Below are 17,151 nucleotides of genomic sequence, written 5' to 3'. Positions count from 1 at the left end.
TTTTAAACAATCAGTTTTGCTGATCGATTTGTCTCCGTTTCAGTTATTAAGAATTGTTAGAAGAAATTATTAAGAGTGAGTCTTTCCATACAATTGCTGTGAACTGTTTAAAAGATTATGACAATATGATAATACATAACCATCAAACAATTCCACCTTGTACTACATCCTGTGTTAATTGATATCTGCAGTTGTTTGGTTTTAGAAAATCTCACAAAAAAGATGAAAGCTCCAACTTACCGACGGCGATTGCAGTTTCCTGTGCGTCTCCGGTAACCATCTTAACAGCCACGCCTGCCTGACGCAGGGCGGCTAGCGCGGGTGGAACACTGGCGCGAGGCGGATCACAAACACCCGCCACTCCCAGGAATGTCAACTGCTGGAGGCTGGAGCCACTTGCAACACCGATTACTCTTAAACCTGAAAGTATATTATATTATATATATATTGATCCTGAAATTGAATTTGAATTCTAATTTTGTTCTAAGAGTTTTGTTCTATTCTATACAGCTAACGTTGGAATACCGCAGCATCAACGATCGTACTTACTACCCAATAGAATATATCGTCGGTGTTTTATAAAAAGTACTCAAAACGATAATCGTAAGGGCGAATATCCACATAGTATTATAAATAAAAAGCGAATATGACATCTTAGGCCTTTTAAAATATTATATTATAATGCCTATTATAAGGACAGTATTCTTTCTATGCTTCATTATAAACTTGTTAAGACATTTATAATCATCCACAGGTAATTAATAAATAAATGTAAAAAGCTAAAAATCCTCATCCTGTAAAATATGTAGCATTTTGGTTAATTCTCCATTTTTACAAAACACTGACGATATCTCTGTCCGGGTTCATTTTCAAATTGAATTTATCTTGCAGAAAGCTAATCAGTAGTTGAGCTTCCAGAGTGGTAAAACTAAAATGAGAATCCTCAAAGGCTTGTGGAACTTGAAACCGTTTTTTGTGACATATTTTTATACAATGACTTTGAATGTTCTTGAGTAGTAATATCTCATCATGGTTATTACAGAAGTATCTGACGAGTTTTAATTGTAAAGGTAATTTTTGTACAAACAAAAAACAAATGAATAACAATAGTCTAATAATTATTGAATTGTCAGTAATAAGTGTTGCCGTCTTCAACGGACTATTCGGTTTGTTTCTGCCAACGCATTTTTGCAGTTAAAGCAAAGTGTTATGTGTTTTATTGGCGTGCCCATTAAATGTGGAAATGTGTTCAATTGATTTGGATATTCGAAGATCAGGTCAGTCACGAATTATTGCTTACAGGCAGTATATTCTAAAGAGGTGAAAAAGTAAGGCGAAGAAATGTGATTAATACAAACTATTGAGTAGATACCGTTGAGGTGAAAATTTTTTCGCCAACAATGCACATGGTTGTTTGCGGATATATTTTTCAAAATTAATAAAATGTAGTAGGTAATGAATTTTCATGAAATTTGAACCTGAAAATGGGTGGCACTTTGCCTACGTAAGTATGTACTACAGTGGCGAGGGGTGAAAGTAGCCTGTGTAATCCGGCGTAAATAGTGCACACTAAAGGCAGGTTTTAATTGAATTTTAAAAACTGACCAATTCCATCTGCAATTTGTATTTTTAGTTCAAAGAAAACATATACGTATGATTAACAAAGTTAACTGTGTGCTATTAATGTCGGATCTTAACAGCCCACCACCGCCCTTCCCCACTGATACTTACTTATGTATCGGCCAAGTAGGGATTCCGTAATTTTTGTACAAAATGTTTCAAGCGTTCCAAAAAGGTTGGTCACTATAGGGCAAGGACAAAATACGTATTATTGTGGGGAGCACGAGCTAAGATGTTTACACGTGAATAAAAGAAAATAGTGACAAATTAGTGTTCAATATTTACCTTTTCTTCCGATAGAATAAGTGTCGGCCAGGAATTCATTTTCTTTCTGCTTGGTTAGTGTGACGAACTGTCCTTCGGGTGAAACATATCTGGTGCACTGCGGTAATATTTTCTCCACAGCACCCTTCGCAAAGTATATCTCTTTGTTGGCATTCTCGCCGTACTTCGGACTGCATTTCACCGCCATCATTTTCGTCTCAGAGCTGGAATTAGAGATTCAATCGTTTATTTCATCGCATTTTATATTAATGGCATCATACACGTAGGCAGGGGTTCACAAACTTTTTCGTTTTGAAATCAAAAATATTTGGCAGGCCACCCTCTTTCTTTTGTAAATATTTTCAGTTTTTAAAAAACAAGGGCAAAAAATTTAAAAAAACATTTCATTGTGTAAGCTTATATTTTTAACAAAATATACATTATTATAACTTTTATTAGAATACTAAAAAATAATATTAAAATTTTTTTACCATGTGATTTATGCAATTTTATTGTTTGTTTGAAACTAAATCCTGTAATCTAGGCTCAAATTTTGTGGTGTGAATACGCAAAACAGCCTGTTAATTTTGATCTATGTTTGATTTATTAATGCTCATTGTAGAAAATGTTTTTTCACAAATATAGGTACTCCAAATAAAGAAGCCATTTGATGAGCATGTTTAATTATATTTGGATATACCCCAAGTGAAAGTTTTCATTCTTGCCAGAGAATATTTAATATTAAATGTAATTTTTAATATTCGATATGAAGAATAAAAAAATAATACAGATTTAACTAAAATCTCGCGTCACACATAAAAAAAATTACGCGGGACATAATTGGCCCGCGAGACACACTTTGTGATCCCCTGGCCTAAGGGATCATTTACAAATTACTTGACACGATTATTATTATTTTCTTAAGGGATCAGGTGCTTCCCTGTCTTTTCATATCTCAATGTTAATTTCTAATTCGAAAAAAGACAGGGAATTATAATGACACATTCATATTTCATACAGTCTACAGATTATGCAGGTTTAGCTTTTGAGGTTAACCCAAATTCTTAATTTTCTATATTCACACGGCACCTGGCCCCTTAATATCACCTGGGCCATATTTATTGGACGCTAAAGACGCGCGTAACGATTAGGTGACCATTAGATATATGTAATTAGCATGCTATTTAAATGTGGTAACAATCAATCCAAGATATATAACGATACATTAGGCACAAAATAATCATAAACTATTACCTGAAAGGATATTCTTGAATTCTGACATACTGGTCTCGAGCGGCGTATATTCCATGCTTCATGGCAGCGGCTAGCATGGCGCCCTCTGTTGGTTGGCCGAGTAACACATCGCCATTTATCACAGCGTTGTTGCAAACCGCACCAGCCTACATAAAATAGGAACATGTCGTTTATTCAACAATTGAAATGAGATTCACTTTGTCGAAATCCACTTCACAAAGCTTTTCCTACAAATATATTGTGTTACAGCCAAAATAGCTATCAACAACAAAAATTAAAAATAGTTGAATTTTCATTTATTCCTAGTTGCTTATTAATGGCACCGCATTTATGCATTAACAGCTAAAACAATCTTAGAATGCCGTGAAAGAAATTTTACACAGAATTTGAAACGATGTTTCATAAACACTACTGCCGTAATTTGTCATCATCATCAATCGTGGTCAATTCACTGCTGTGTAAAAGCCTCCCCTAACTCCCTCCACTCTTCTCGGTCCCTAGCTCTTCGCTGTCATGTACATCCGTTGAACTTTATGAGTTCGTTCATCAGGTAATTTAGTGCCCCTTGGGTACCACTGCATGATGGCATTTGTCCAACGGTTATTCACTCGCCAAGCGACATGTCTAGCCCATTGCCATTCCATCTGCTTAGCGAGCTCTATCACATCGCGTACTCTTGTCTGCTTTCTTATCCATTGGTTTATCATGTAGTATTTGCGCATTATGCCCAACATGCACATTTCCATGCCACGTTGGGCTACTTGCAATATTTGTATTTCCTTACATTAAGTCCATTTTTCGCACACATACGTGAGTGTTGGCAACACAAGTTAGTTGAATATTTTACGCTTAAAGGTTCAAATACATTATGATGCACGTCGCTTACTGTCATGCTGTTATGGCGACAAATTTACTCTATGGTTTAGTCATTCTGCAGAATATTTTGAACGATCACTATTTCTATAAATTCATTTTAAATTATTGTAGTATTTTGAATTATTATTCATTATTCATGCTAATTTCAATTAATTTTAACAGTTTCTACGTGTGCGTACGTTAAAATTGCATCCTGCAGACCATCGATAATAGACAACATTTTTATAGAAAATACATAGTGCCAATTACTCTATGGTTTAGTCATTCTGCAGAATATTTTGAACGATCACTATTTCTATAAATTCATTTTAAATTATTGTAGTATTTTGAATTATTATTCATTATTCATACTAATTTCAATTAATTTTAACAGTTTCTACGTGTGCGTACGTTAAAATTGCATCCTGCAGACCATCGATAATAGACAACATTTTTATAGAAAATACATAGTGCCAACCACTAAAAACAAAAAACACGCAATTTCGACATGAGTCGAAAATGTTTAAGTATGTAGAAAATGACAAAAAACATTGATTGAGTCATGTAGGTGTCGATGCAGTGTGGTATGCGTGAGGTGACCTCATTGTTATTCTGATGATTTCGGCAGATTTTTTAAATGACAATGTTAGTTTAAAGGTTCAAAATGTGCTACGGGATGGAGCATCAGTCTGATAACATTTTAAACACCAAGACAAACGACATTATACCCCATTTTCCGTAGCGGCAGTTTACTGTGACATCATGTGACAGTATGCAACGTGCATCATAATGTTATCACAGTATAAGACACAATAGGAGGTCACTTTTAAAGATACTAAAATGTATTAACCCTTTGGCTACTACGATGTTGTGCAAAATCCGGTCGAGGATTGCTACCAATAATTGTCGATAAATTAAAGTATTGTATTATTTTTAGACACCTTACCACTCTAATTGATTCTGCGAAATCGGAATATTATGAAAACACGTTTCGTAATTAATTTATCGTTTTGAATAGATAATGAGGCAATTAGATATCGCCCGCTGCATGTGCTATTAAAAGTAATTGACATATCTCTTTCTCGCTCCATCATACGGGCGATCGCGAGAGCGAGCGAAATGCACGATCCGCGCACGGAGTTTTGATTTTTACCAGTTATTGGAAACAATCGGTTATCCCACACGAAGGATAATACAAAGTAGTGGAATTAGGAAACTACCCGGCCGAAAAGAAATTTTTTGCATGGTGGCCTCGTTAAAAGATCGCGTACAATATGCGTGATTTGTGAAAAGGGTCTTTATGGTGTTTCTTTATTGGAACATTTAAAATATGTATTGGAAATGATTTTCTTTAATTATTTTTTTATACTTAAATGAAACTGTTTTTATATAGCACAAATCCAATTTACTTTAAACACTGAGTTGAGTAAAAGACTTTCCCATTATTTCAAATGGATAAAATAAAATAAAACATTGTCCTTCCACCAAAAATTTTACTGTAAACAAATGTTTACATTGTAAACTGTAAATTGTATTCAGAATTAATGTTTCTACTGTAAAAAAGGTGATGCCATGAAAAAAAATACAATAGTTATAAGTTCAAAACCTACCCAGTAACAAAACATATGAATCGGGTTATGTTACACAACAATACAACTAAATAGATGGTAAAGCAATGTTTCGTACCACTGGTGCAGTAGTATGTTCCCAAATCAACTTAACATTTCAGCCATGCAAAACGACGATCGTTGTTAGCATTTCTGGCCAGTATCAAAAACAACGATATATCGTTGCGTAGCATTCTAAGGGTTAAAATAGCTATTTATATTCTATGTTGAATTTGCTGGGATTGCATTCCTATGTTTACAGGGATTTTATTTTCATGACATACATAAAATACTGTAAAACAATAGTCCACACAATGTTTCTCACCTCTAGCAACGAGAACACTGACATTCTCGCAAGATCGGGATTGTCGCACTTGTGTATCATGATCTCGCCGCGGTCGTTGTAACCGGCTCCAGTCACATCCGCATGGTAACCGTCCGATGTTGCCAGCATCACTACTGTCATTTCGTTTTTCGTCAGAGTACCTGTGAAACAAAAATTATAATTAGAAAATTACATACTCGGATACACCTGAATACAATACGGTAGAACACACCATCCAAAACATCTACCACACCTGCACCGTTATTCAATTGTACCCACCGCGAGTGGTATGTATTGCGATAGGATTACTAGAGTAACCAAGGTAGTAACAACTTAACAATCCTGGCTGACATTCCACCCGGTAGAAATATAAACACAACTCAGAAATTCCAACAAAGTTGTATTCACTCCCGGGCACACGGACGCGACTTAATCCATAGAATCGTGATGTCAAAAACTGAACTGATGAAATTCTCTTGTTGAAAGAATACACATAATTCGCAAACACCTCAGAAAAATATCTATCATATTAAAATAAATATGGTGACGGGTGGGATCCAGCCAATGTGCTTTATCAATTTAGCCACCTGCACCCTACCTAATTAAATTATGCTAATATTGGCAACTGGCTTATATGGTTTGAATCAAGGTGCCAATAAAAGGTACATACCTTGATTCCTAACCAACTTTGGGATCTCCAAATTTTTTGTCTTAGCGTACATGCACTTGCCAATAATTTAAGAAACTATTTTTTATTCAACGAATAATTCACAAGATTTAAGAATGTAATATTCTGCATTGGAATATACATAATACGGAAAGGTTTCAAAAGGTGTTTCCGAATTACGAGTATGTACAGGTGGCCCTCGACTTTCATATGTAATTGGTTCCTGAAGATGTGTATGAATGGTGAATGTACAAAAGTAGGGCAATGTAAAAAAATTGTAGTTTAAAATATTTATTTTTCAAAATTGGTATAATAAAGTTAATGAGGCGTATTAGCAATCAGGGGTTTTTTTTATAAACTTGTCAAGAGATAGTTGAATACCACTCTTTTTTTCATTTCTTGATAAAAAAGCTGTATAACATGCTGTGTCTTTATAAATTGCTCTACATACTTGAGATATATGCTCTCCATCGAGATCACATTCTTCCATGATAGTCAAAAAATTGTGAAGATGCATGAAGGCTTCATTCATATTTTTGATTGTCAATGTCTTGACGATTAGTTTATAAAGCTACGCCTTCTTCACTTTCATTTTGTATTTCATTTAACTCTTGCCCAATTAAGTATTTATTTGACAGAGGTTCTGAGTGAGTTTTAATTTACCATATTACTTCCATCTTTGTCTCGATTTTATGAAGTGTACGAGTCCTTAATTTATTTTTGTCCGTATCAACAGTGCAGTTTCCCCGTTTCTCACTCATGTTTATAAATTTATATGGGTGAAATATTTCTATAAACAAATAAACTGGCAAAACGCACAACACATCGGCATGCGTCCTAACTCAAGTTACGTATTTGAGAAGGTGACGGGGGAACGGACGAGAGAGAAGCGACTTTGTGGAAGCGCACAGTTTTTGCATTATCAACAAAAATCTAAATTTTAAGAAATGTGCGAAATAGCGAATTGTACGAAAGTCGATGGCCGTCTGTATATTCAATAAAGAATGTTGCATTATTAAATCTTGTGAATTATTCATTGAATAAAAAAAATATTAAATTTTTAGCAGTAGGCATTAAGTAAGACATTATGTCAATGAAATCCAGTGATAACAAGATTCATAATTTGATAAGAGCCATTAAACAAACTTAGCAATTGTTAGTAATTATTAATTCAAGTGGATTATATTAATTCAATGGACATTTTAACCCTTTTACTCCCATTCGGCCAATATTTCGGCCCACCATACCTATGCGAAAACTCCATCTGGGCCGATCCATCGGCCGAAAGTTTGGAACCAAATTTACGATTTATTCCAAATTTTTTCCCGTTATGTCATACCCTATTAACTCACAAGTCATAATTGCTCTGCTGTCGAACTTGAGACCAAAGAGGGTCATAAAAAGAATAAAACATTATTTTTATGACACATTTTAAATTCTGATATTTCTTTTAGTTGTTTTATGATTCATATATCACATCACAAAATGAATTTTGTAATTTTTGAACTAACAATGGATGCCACTGTACTTTTGGTAAGATGGTGAAAAAATACATGAATATAAATATTATTATAAATGATTTAGTGCTTTGAGACTTATTTTTTGAAATTACTTCATTCCCATATCAGTTAGTCCTCGATACTGTATCGAATTCTCTTGCGATTTCGTGAATTGAATAATATTCTTGAATACCTTGACACTATACGATTTTGATTACTTTATAAAAATTCTATTTCATAGAGAAATAATAATATGTTTATTTTTTTTTCTGTTACTACATAAGGATAGATTATATTATAAAATTTGATATATCAATTATAAATAAAAAAAATGTTGTCACACTTGTTTTGTTGTTCAAACATAGTTTTATCCGTTCATTTCTAAATAAATATTGATACATTATTTTTTTCTTTTGTTTTATTGATGTAAACTATCAATATTATTACTTATTATTGCTTTATACACCATTAAGAACACAAAAAAAAAGTTTAAAATTTTTAAAACATGTGTAGAATTAGTTATTTAAAAAAAACTAAATCGACGATTTTTTGTCAAAAAACGCTTGGGAGTTTTCGCATATGCTAGGCTAAATCAGCTGGGAGTAAAAGAGTTAAATATCTCCTGTTAATTCGTAGTATTCTTTATCAAAATCGTACACGACTACGTGGTTTCCGAATGAAAAGATAATACAGGTAAATAAAATATTAGGCCATCAAAGATATAGGTCGCATAATCATTATCATTACATCAGAAAGATTTCTTTATTCCACGATAAAGAAATAAATATTTAGTGTCATTGTTTTATATCTCTATGATAATATTTTAATCGAATTTCAAAAAACTCCAAATGCAATTTAGTGTGAGACAGTAAAAGGGAGATAAATTTAAGATAACATGGTTTTGGACACCTTTGTAAGTGAGAAATTTACTAATTTAACATAGTTAATTCTACTCATCCTCTTTCTCAATTAAGCATAGACGGATTAATACCTCGTTTACACACGCATGGATTTAATGCTGATGGTACATATTATCGCGGCCATGTACATTACATGTGCATTTTCTTGTTATGGCCAAGATAATACGTACTGTCAGCAGTAAATCCATACATGTGTACACGGGGTATAAGACTAATTTGATATAAAGAAATGATTCTTTTTAATTTTTAGACTGACCTCCCTTTTCCTGTGGCATAGATTTAACCTGACTGAATTGGGGATGTTTTTTAAAAATGTTGTGAAGACAAGACAATCAATCAATAATCCAAATGGTTATTAGAGATACATAATATAATATCATAGAAAAATACAATTATTTCGAATAAAATTCAGGTCTAGCCATAGACTGCACACAGAATATTCTGTATGCCTATTGTAACCTTATGATTTCTGGTTTCCTCCGTAGGAACAGCAGAGGTTGAAGCAAGATTTCAATGTGTCAATTTAAAAATGGCAGTTCCCACGTACCTAGTCACAATGTTTTTATTCGAAAAAAAAACATACATTGGACAATAAATATCACGAATAAAATTCAACAGATAATATATAATAAATAGGTACAGAATGTCCTATCTTAATGAGATCATTAATATATGGGCCTACAAAAAGTGAAAGATTAACAGATTTTGTTTTTACAAGAAATGGATGTCAGCCACTTGCTCAACCTATTAGGTCAATACTCTCAATTGCTCAAACACAAATTGAAAAACAATATGTATATTTGCCAGACCCAGGATTCGAACCAAAGGAGCCACGACGTTATTGACCGACGCTTAAGCCACGCGGCCATCGTGGGCGTTGTTCTAGGATAGAGCTTCAAAATCCCCACAGAATAATTACATTGGTTATGTTTTCGAAATGAGTTTACATTCTAGTTATGGCTAGATATTACGGGGACATTGATTCTTGGGTATGCGGCTGAACTGCCACTCCATTCGAATGGGAAAGCATCAATTGGTATATTTTTGAACTTTGCCTGTCCCAGTATCGTGGGAATTTTGAAATTTAAATGGCCATCTTTGACCAAATCTCACAAATATAATAGTACACCGTCTCTCACACCCTGACAATGCACTTTTGTGTCGGTAACACGATTATGATTATTTTAAAAAAGACGAAGAATGAAAAAACCTACCTGTTTTATCACTGCATATAACATTGACGCATCCAAGAGTTTCCACGGTCGGTAATTTTTTCACAATGGCTTTCCTCTTGGCCATTCTCATCACTCCGAGAGCCAGGGTGACGGTAACCACAATCGGTAGACCTGTAAAGCAATATTGTTTAATATTTTCCATTATATTTTATATTATGGTTTTTATTATTTTAATTTTGATGGAAATTAAAAGATTCACCTTCAGGAATAGCGGCGACAGCCAGACTCACTCCGATGGTGAACATCTCTCCGATGGGCTTTCCCTGGAGATAGCCCAGCAGCATGATGGCGCCGATGATGCAGAACGAGTAAAGGGAGAGTTGCGCCCCTAACGCGTCCATGGAACGCTGCAGGGGGGTCTTGGGTGCCTCCTCTGCCTGCATCATGCGGAACACTTCGCCAAACTCGGAGCGTTCGCCAGTACTCACCACTATGCCCTTTGAGAGAAATCAATCAAATATGGATTGACTAAGTTGGAGGACTAGGATTTGAATTTATCACATAGAATTAAAACAATTGTATTTGAGAAATTAATATTAAAATTTAGCTATGTTGGCAGTATTTGTAATACGTAAATAAAAAAAATTTGTAACCTATTTTAATATTTTACTTTGGTAATTAAATTATTTAACATTGTTTGCAAATACCATGCTAGAGGGACTAATATAATCTTTTTGTATTAAAATACTTGATAGCAAATCCACAATGTTTTTTAGCGTGGTTGCATAGGCAACCACAGAAAAAATTTATGTGGCCACTGTACATATTATTCATCTTTGGCGTCCTATTCTGATGTTTTATTATACTGTACATGTGACATAATTTTATTCGAAATCGACTATAGTCAAATAATAAAAGTGTATTTGACTAACCGCGGCTGCATATACATGGCGGGTGGAGATGGGAAAACTCAATCAACAATAATAAATTTGTAATTTCCAACCATCCTCACAGTCCGAGAACAATACGAAATAATACAACCCCCCACACGAAGGACGAGCAACCTATTTTTTACGAGAGTAAGTCCTGATGTCTTAGTATCTGTTGTCAGTTTAACCCATTGGAGACAATCGGCACCAATTTGGCACCACTATTACAGGATGCAGGACACGGTGAAAATCAAATAGTTTTAATCATATTTTGATTTTTTTAAAGTTGAAATTACTTAATAATAGATGTAGCTATCATTTTATGGTGTTCGTTATATAGTCCGATATATTTTTTTAAAATCATTTGATTTATAAAATCTATTTTTATTTAAATTTGTCAAAATAATGATCAGTTAGGTAGGTATGAGGTGTTTGAGAGTGAGTAAAAAATATATGAACCCTCATCTACTAAATACCTTGAAAAGTATTATATTTAGCTCCGGTTTTAGTATATCTTTATTTTATCATTTACTTCTATCATAGACTTTTTACCTTTGTCATTTTGTATAGAAAAAGGTTAAAAAAACACATATATCTACATTTGACATTTGACATCCACTGATATACAAAATTAACTTAAAATACAGATAAATAATATTATAATAATTCAATACCTATAAATATTTTAGGGATTTATTTGAATTAAATGAATAATAAATGAGTTAAATCAATTCTAGTAATCATTGTGTCTTTTTTAAGTGATCCTAAGGCCTTATGGTAAAACACTATATACAATAATTATTCATGTGGTCTAGTTTCACAGAAAATAATATATAGTAAGCAAATAATATATAGTAATACAAACCTTTCCATTTCCGCATCTGACCAGCGTGCCCATGAACGCAATATTCCTCTTCCCACTGGAGTGTCCGCCGTTGTTGGGCGATCGGAGCATCGGTCCCGTAACTTTCTGGGCCGGCTCCGTCTCCCCCGTGAAGGAGGACTCGTCCACTGATAGGTCGTTGGCCTCGATCAACCGTATGTCAGCTGGAACTCGGTCGCCGATGTTCAGAAAGACTATGTCTCCAGGCACAAGATCTCGCGCCAGAAACGTTTCCAATTTGCCATCTCGGAGGCTGTTGAAAATTATAAATTACGTCACAAAGATTCAAGGTTTTCACAATTTTGCGATGTATGTACTAAAATTTAACATACTTGAAATATGGGGAAATATTAGGCAGCCACATTAATTATTAATTAGAAATATACCAATAATACACACTGTTTTAATTATGTTAATAATGTATGCAGTTCGCAGTATCACACTTCACTGAAATAAATGTTGTATTGGAAATATATGGTTGTATATTGAAGACTGTCCAACGTGGGTCGTATAGTACTGAGATAAAATTCATGTCTAAATAAAACACGGGTTTTGTCGGTTTACATAAAGCCAGCAGCATACATATTTTGAAAATAGCCAATATACTAGATTTTTTTAGGTTAGGTTAGGTTTTCATTCTTAAATTTATGAATTCATGAATTTTGACTAAATCGGCCAGGAAAATTGGTGCGGTTCCCACCTGGCTTCCTGTAAACCGGCTTGTACCTAAAACACTTACAAATAAACTTAAAATAAAAACTACCGAAATGCAAGGGAAAGACTGTTGAAAATAGGTATGTACCTAATGAAATTAGAAATACAGAATAACGAGTAATTTTTTCCATCTTGGTGCTATAGAGACTTGATGCTGCATGGATATTATCCGTAACTTTATCCAACTGACGTTCTCATGGATATACTCATATACCATAGTTTAAAAATTAAAAGGAGACATTTATTTAACAAAGTATTTTTCCAATTTATGTGTGATGTAAATGAAAACTCGCAGAACTAAAGTGTCATTGGTGATGCCAATTAGGAGGGCTATAACTGTGTTCGACTGAATTATTTCAAGTGTTGTATAGTAATAATTACCAATGGCATGACGGCGGTACGAGCTTCGTAAGTTCTTCAAGTGATTTTTCAGATCTGTACTCCTGCACAAAGGCCACGGTCACCACGATGATTATGGCCACGGTGATGCTAACCGCGTCATCAAACTGTTTCATGCAGATGCTGACAAATGCGGAACCTGTGGACAACAAAACAAATATGGATTGAATATAGTTAAACATAATATACTTGTAGTACGTAATTGTTTATGTAGTTACATAATTCAAATTATCTATTTTACATAATTAACAAATTATAAATTCATAGCGTTCAAGACATGACATAAAAAATAAGCGTTAACAAAATTGAAATAAAAATACAAGTTAATATGAGTAAAAATAATAAAAATATAAGTACATGGAAGCACACCGAGTAAACTAGGTAGATAGACCCTATCTTAAAAATTTATAATCTGTAAGCGTAATTCGAAAAACCTAGCAGTATTTGTCAGCCAATTGAAAGAAAACTATTAATAATACAATAAGTTATAGATGTTGAGCACATTCAAATCGATACCAACATAATCCCTCATCATAAAACCCAGTTTAAATGTGCATGGATTTCAGTGGCGAGGGGTGGAGGTAAGCTGTTAAGATTCAACATAAATAGTGCAAACCAAAATAAATAGTGAACTAAACTTTCAGGAACCAATTATTATGTACGAAACTCGAGGGCCGCCTATATGTTTTTTTCAAGATTTTTTCTAATCAGTGTGTTTCTGTGGGTCTATTCTATACACAAGGCGGTAGTTTATCATATTTATGTATTGAGGCTGTTAATTGCTTTCATGGTGGGCGGTAGGGGTAACTCTGCTTTATAAATTTTATAAAGTAAAGTTACTTTCCTACTTTATAAATCACCATTACTGTGGAACCGGTGGGCGGTTAGAAAATTGTACTATTAAGGCCTATGGGTTCATTCGTAAGAGCCACAACAAAATAGCAATACGAGCGCGCATAAAAAAACAAACAGCGTCTCTGGGAGTAGATACGAAATCAGAGGTTTTAAAAGTGTTGAATTAATAATATTTTTTTTCCTAACAAATTTTATAAACATTTTTGTGGTAGGTAGAATAAATTATAAGAATAAAAATAGTAGACCTCCAAATAAGAACCTCATATTATTGATATGCTGAATTTGTGAAGTGACACCTTTTCTTGAACCTATCATATTGTGGGTTCAAATTCAAATATTTTTCAAAAAAAAATCTAATACTTATGTATGTTTCTGAGGTGTTTCAAATTGGTATATTATTTATATATATCGGTGTGTATGAATACAAAAGTTATTCATTTTTTCATGAGCTCACATTACAAATTATAAGTTTAAAACATTCACAAGATGCATAAAAGATTTCTGTTATTATTGCGTTTTTATTGAATTATAAAAACATGACTCATAAAAGAAAGCAATTCAATGAATATTTACAACTTTTTACAATTTTTTTTAAATTTATTACGCAACAATCAAGATTTAAGAAACCATTATTATAATAACGTGTATTTGACGGCAGTACGTTTTGGTCACCGCGGAGGATTTCGGAACATTAGTGTGTATAGAAAATTAATAATTGGTTCTTTAATTAGTGTACAGGCTTAACGGTATGTAATGTATTAGAATAACTATTATAAATTATTATTTTTTATTATTTTTTATTTTTTTTTCTTTTCTATTGATAGCATCTAATATAATTATGATATTGAGGGTTTCTTATATCCATCGACCGTGTTAGTCTAGGATCAATGAGTTCAGGCAATATACAATTCATATAAATCTTGTCAGTTGTGATGTAAAGAGTAATATTGTTTTTATTATTCAATGAACTAGGTTCTTACCTCAATATATTTTTTACTTGTGTTAAATAATTACTAATAAATGCCTAAGGTGATTCCATTCAATTCAACTCGGCATTAAATATATTAAATTCTAATGGATTTAAGTTTTGTACTATTTCATTTGAGTCGTTTTATGCGATCCTGGTTTCGCCTTTCGACATCGTCAGGCACTATGCGCACTCATCAAATACACACTGACAACGAAAGCAGCTAATTCTCACTTAACAATAAATTAATACAATAAAGTAAGGTAAAAACTTTAACACCTACCTATTAAGTCAAAGTGCACAATGAAAAATTTAACAAACAATTAATTATGAATAGTTGAATTGTGGCAGTATGAAAAAAAAAGATTTTACCACAAACCATCTGAAAAATACATACATCATAAAACATATACGTGATTTTCTGCCCCAAAACACTTATTTTATTATTATTTTGACGATTAGGAAAATTATGACACATGTTTCAGTGGCCATTACTATGACAGCATTCGAAAACGTATTTTACTTTAAATTTTCTACAAATTTACTATTTGTGACATAAACCACTTAAGATCGATAATAAATAGACCTTGAAAAATAATATTATTTTGTTTCTATTGATAATGCCAATAAACATACTCCTGGATACGTCCCTTTGAAAATAACAAAACATGGCGACCCAGGTACATAAAAACTGTATTAAGTACATGCAAAGTTTTTCAAATCGTTTAAAGCCCAACCAAGTAGGTATTTATCAAAATAATTAAAGTCCACCTATATTTTATCTAAACTGCTCAAGTCCAAAATATTTTTTTTTATAAATGTTGCACCGAACGAATACCTTTAGGACTTCTTTGTAGACACCGTGGTTATAAGATTCAATTATCTTACAATATCTCACATGCTGCAACCATTTGTATTACAAGATAATAAATAATATAATATAACTACATTTTTCTCAGTTTGACATTCACTGGTATTTTATGATGTTTGATTTGTCAACACAAATTATAACACCTGGTCTACGTCATGTGGTCTTGCCAATTTGATTGTTACTGCAATGCGAGTAAAGGTCATTTTTCTATGAGTTAAAATACTGTTCGCGACGGATAAAAATTTGGAAAAAAAAGACGTCCTCACCCGTTGAAATTTAGAAGCCTACTAAGGTTAGAAATGAGAAATTAGAAAAACTATATGGATTAATCGATCAAATGGTCTCTTTTTGTTAATTTTGCAAAATAATTATATATCTAAATTGTCTGAAAATAGGATAAATACATGAAAACGTACGACGTGTTTTGGTAATATAGCGTCACTAATTGTACCGAATTTATAGGGTTTTATTTATTTTTTCATTGTTAATTATTATTTATAGTATTACGGAAATGTTATATTATAATAAAAAAATATTTTTATTGTGCAGTATATATTATTTTGTGAGAAAAAATCATTCAAAATTGGCTGATGTATACTCAAACTAAAATGGCTTTAAAATCTTTATTTTTCTGAAATTAAAAAAAGTACGTGAGTTAATCAATGAAATGTATTGTTTTACCCATTTCTTTCATACAATATATACCTGCAAAACTATTATTAAGTTCAAAAATTCACTGTGGCGTGACAGTCGTTTTGGCCAATTTCGAAAACAGGACCGACTATTTGTCATTTATTTTAAAAAGTAAAGCGAATCAGAAAATTTTAATGACACAAAAAGTGTTATTTGAATATTATTTATTAGATTTTAAATAAATAAAGTGTTTATTATGTGTCAATTCGTGTTAAACGTCCTTGCCATTTCCACGATTCTGAGAAGACAGGAAAAAACGGGTCCAATGGCCTTAACAGAGATACAAAAGTGGGCGGTAGGTATAAAAAGGTGTTTTAACAGCCCCTCTTTTGGCCATGTTAACTTTTAGAGCGAGATAGACAGTTTTGACAGTTTTAGACAGCTAATTCATTCTAACAATTATAATACCTCAATAATTAAATTAATAAATATGATAAACTACCCTCGATAGCAGCCTTGTGTATAGAATAGATGCGCAGATGTGTTTCCGAATTATATAATATACTTGGGTGAAGCTATAATTAATCGTAAAAGCAATAAATTCAATAATAAGACTGCTGCAGGTGATAACAAACACTAATATAACAAAAAAATGTTGAACATATTTTTAATCGAAGAAATGTCCAATAAACAACAACTGTAAATAAAAAACAC

The 17,151-nt window shown here is 32.9% G+C and overlaps 1 protein-coding gene across 2 annotated transcripts in view; it reads right to left on the bottom strand.

The window, feature by feature from the left end:
• Positions 1-17,151, bottom strand: part of SPoCk (secretory pathway calcium atpase) — a 57,579-nt gene that overhangs the window by 14,102 nt on the left and 26,326 nt on the right. For both annotated transcript variants that reach the window (XM_085959797.1, XM_085959798.1), the window contains exons 3-10: positions 13,094-13,250; positions 11,981-12,251; positions 10,446-10,683; positions 10,226-10,357; positions 5,926-6,086; positions 3,139-3,284; positions 1,906-2,108; positions 241-420 (exon numbers count right to left, since the gene is read on the bottom strand). In XM_085959797.1, the coding sequence (XP_085815923.1) occupies positions 241-420; positions 1,906-2,108; positions 3,139-3,284; positions 5,926-6,086; positions 10,226-10,357; positions 10,446-10,683; positions 11,981-12,251; positions 13,094-13,250 (1,488 nt within the window). The remainder of the gene's footprint in view (positions 1-240; positions 421-1,905; positions 2,109-3,138; positions 3,285-5,925; positions 6,087-10,225; positions 10,358-10,445; positions 10,684-11,980; positions 12,252-13,093; positions 13,251-17,151) is intronic.

This window comes from Rhyacophila brunnea, unplaced genomic scaffold (genome assembly GCF_057557595.1).
Source record: "Rhyacophila brunnea isolate RB1 unplaced genomic scaffold, BYU_Rbru_1.0 scaffold_9, whole genome shotgun sequence".
Lineage (NCBI taxonomy): Eukaryota > Metazoa > Arthropoda > Insecta > Trichoptera > Rhyacophilidae > Rhyacophila > Rhyacophila brunnea.
This window is presented reverse-complemented; position numbering and strand designations above follow the sequence as displayed.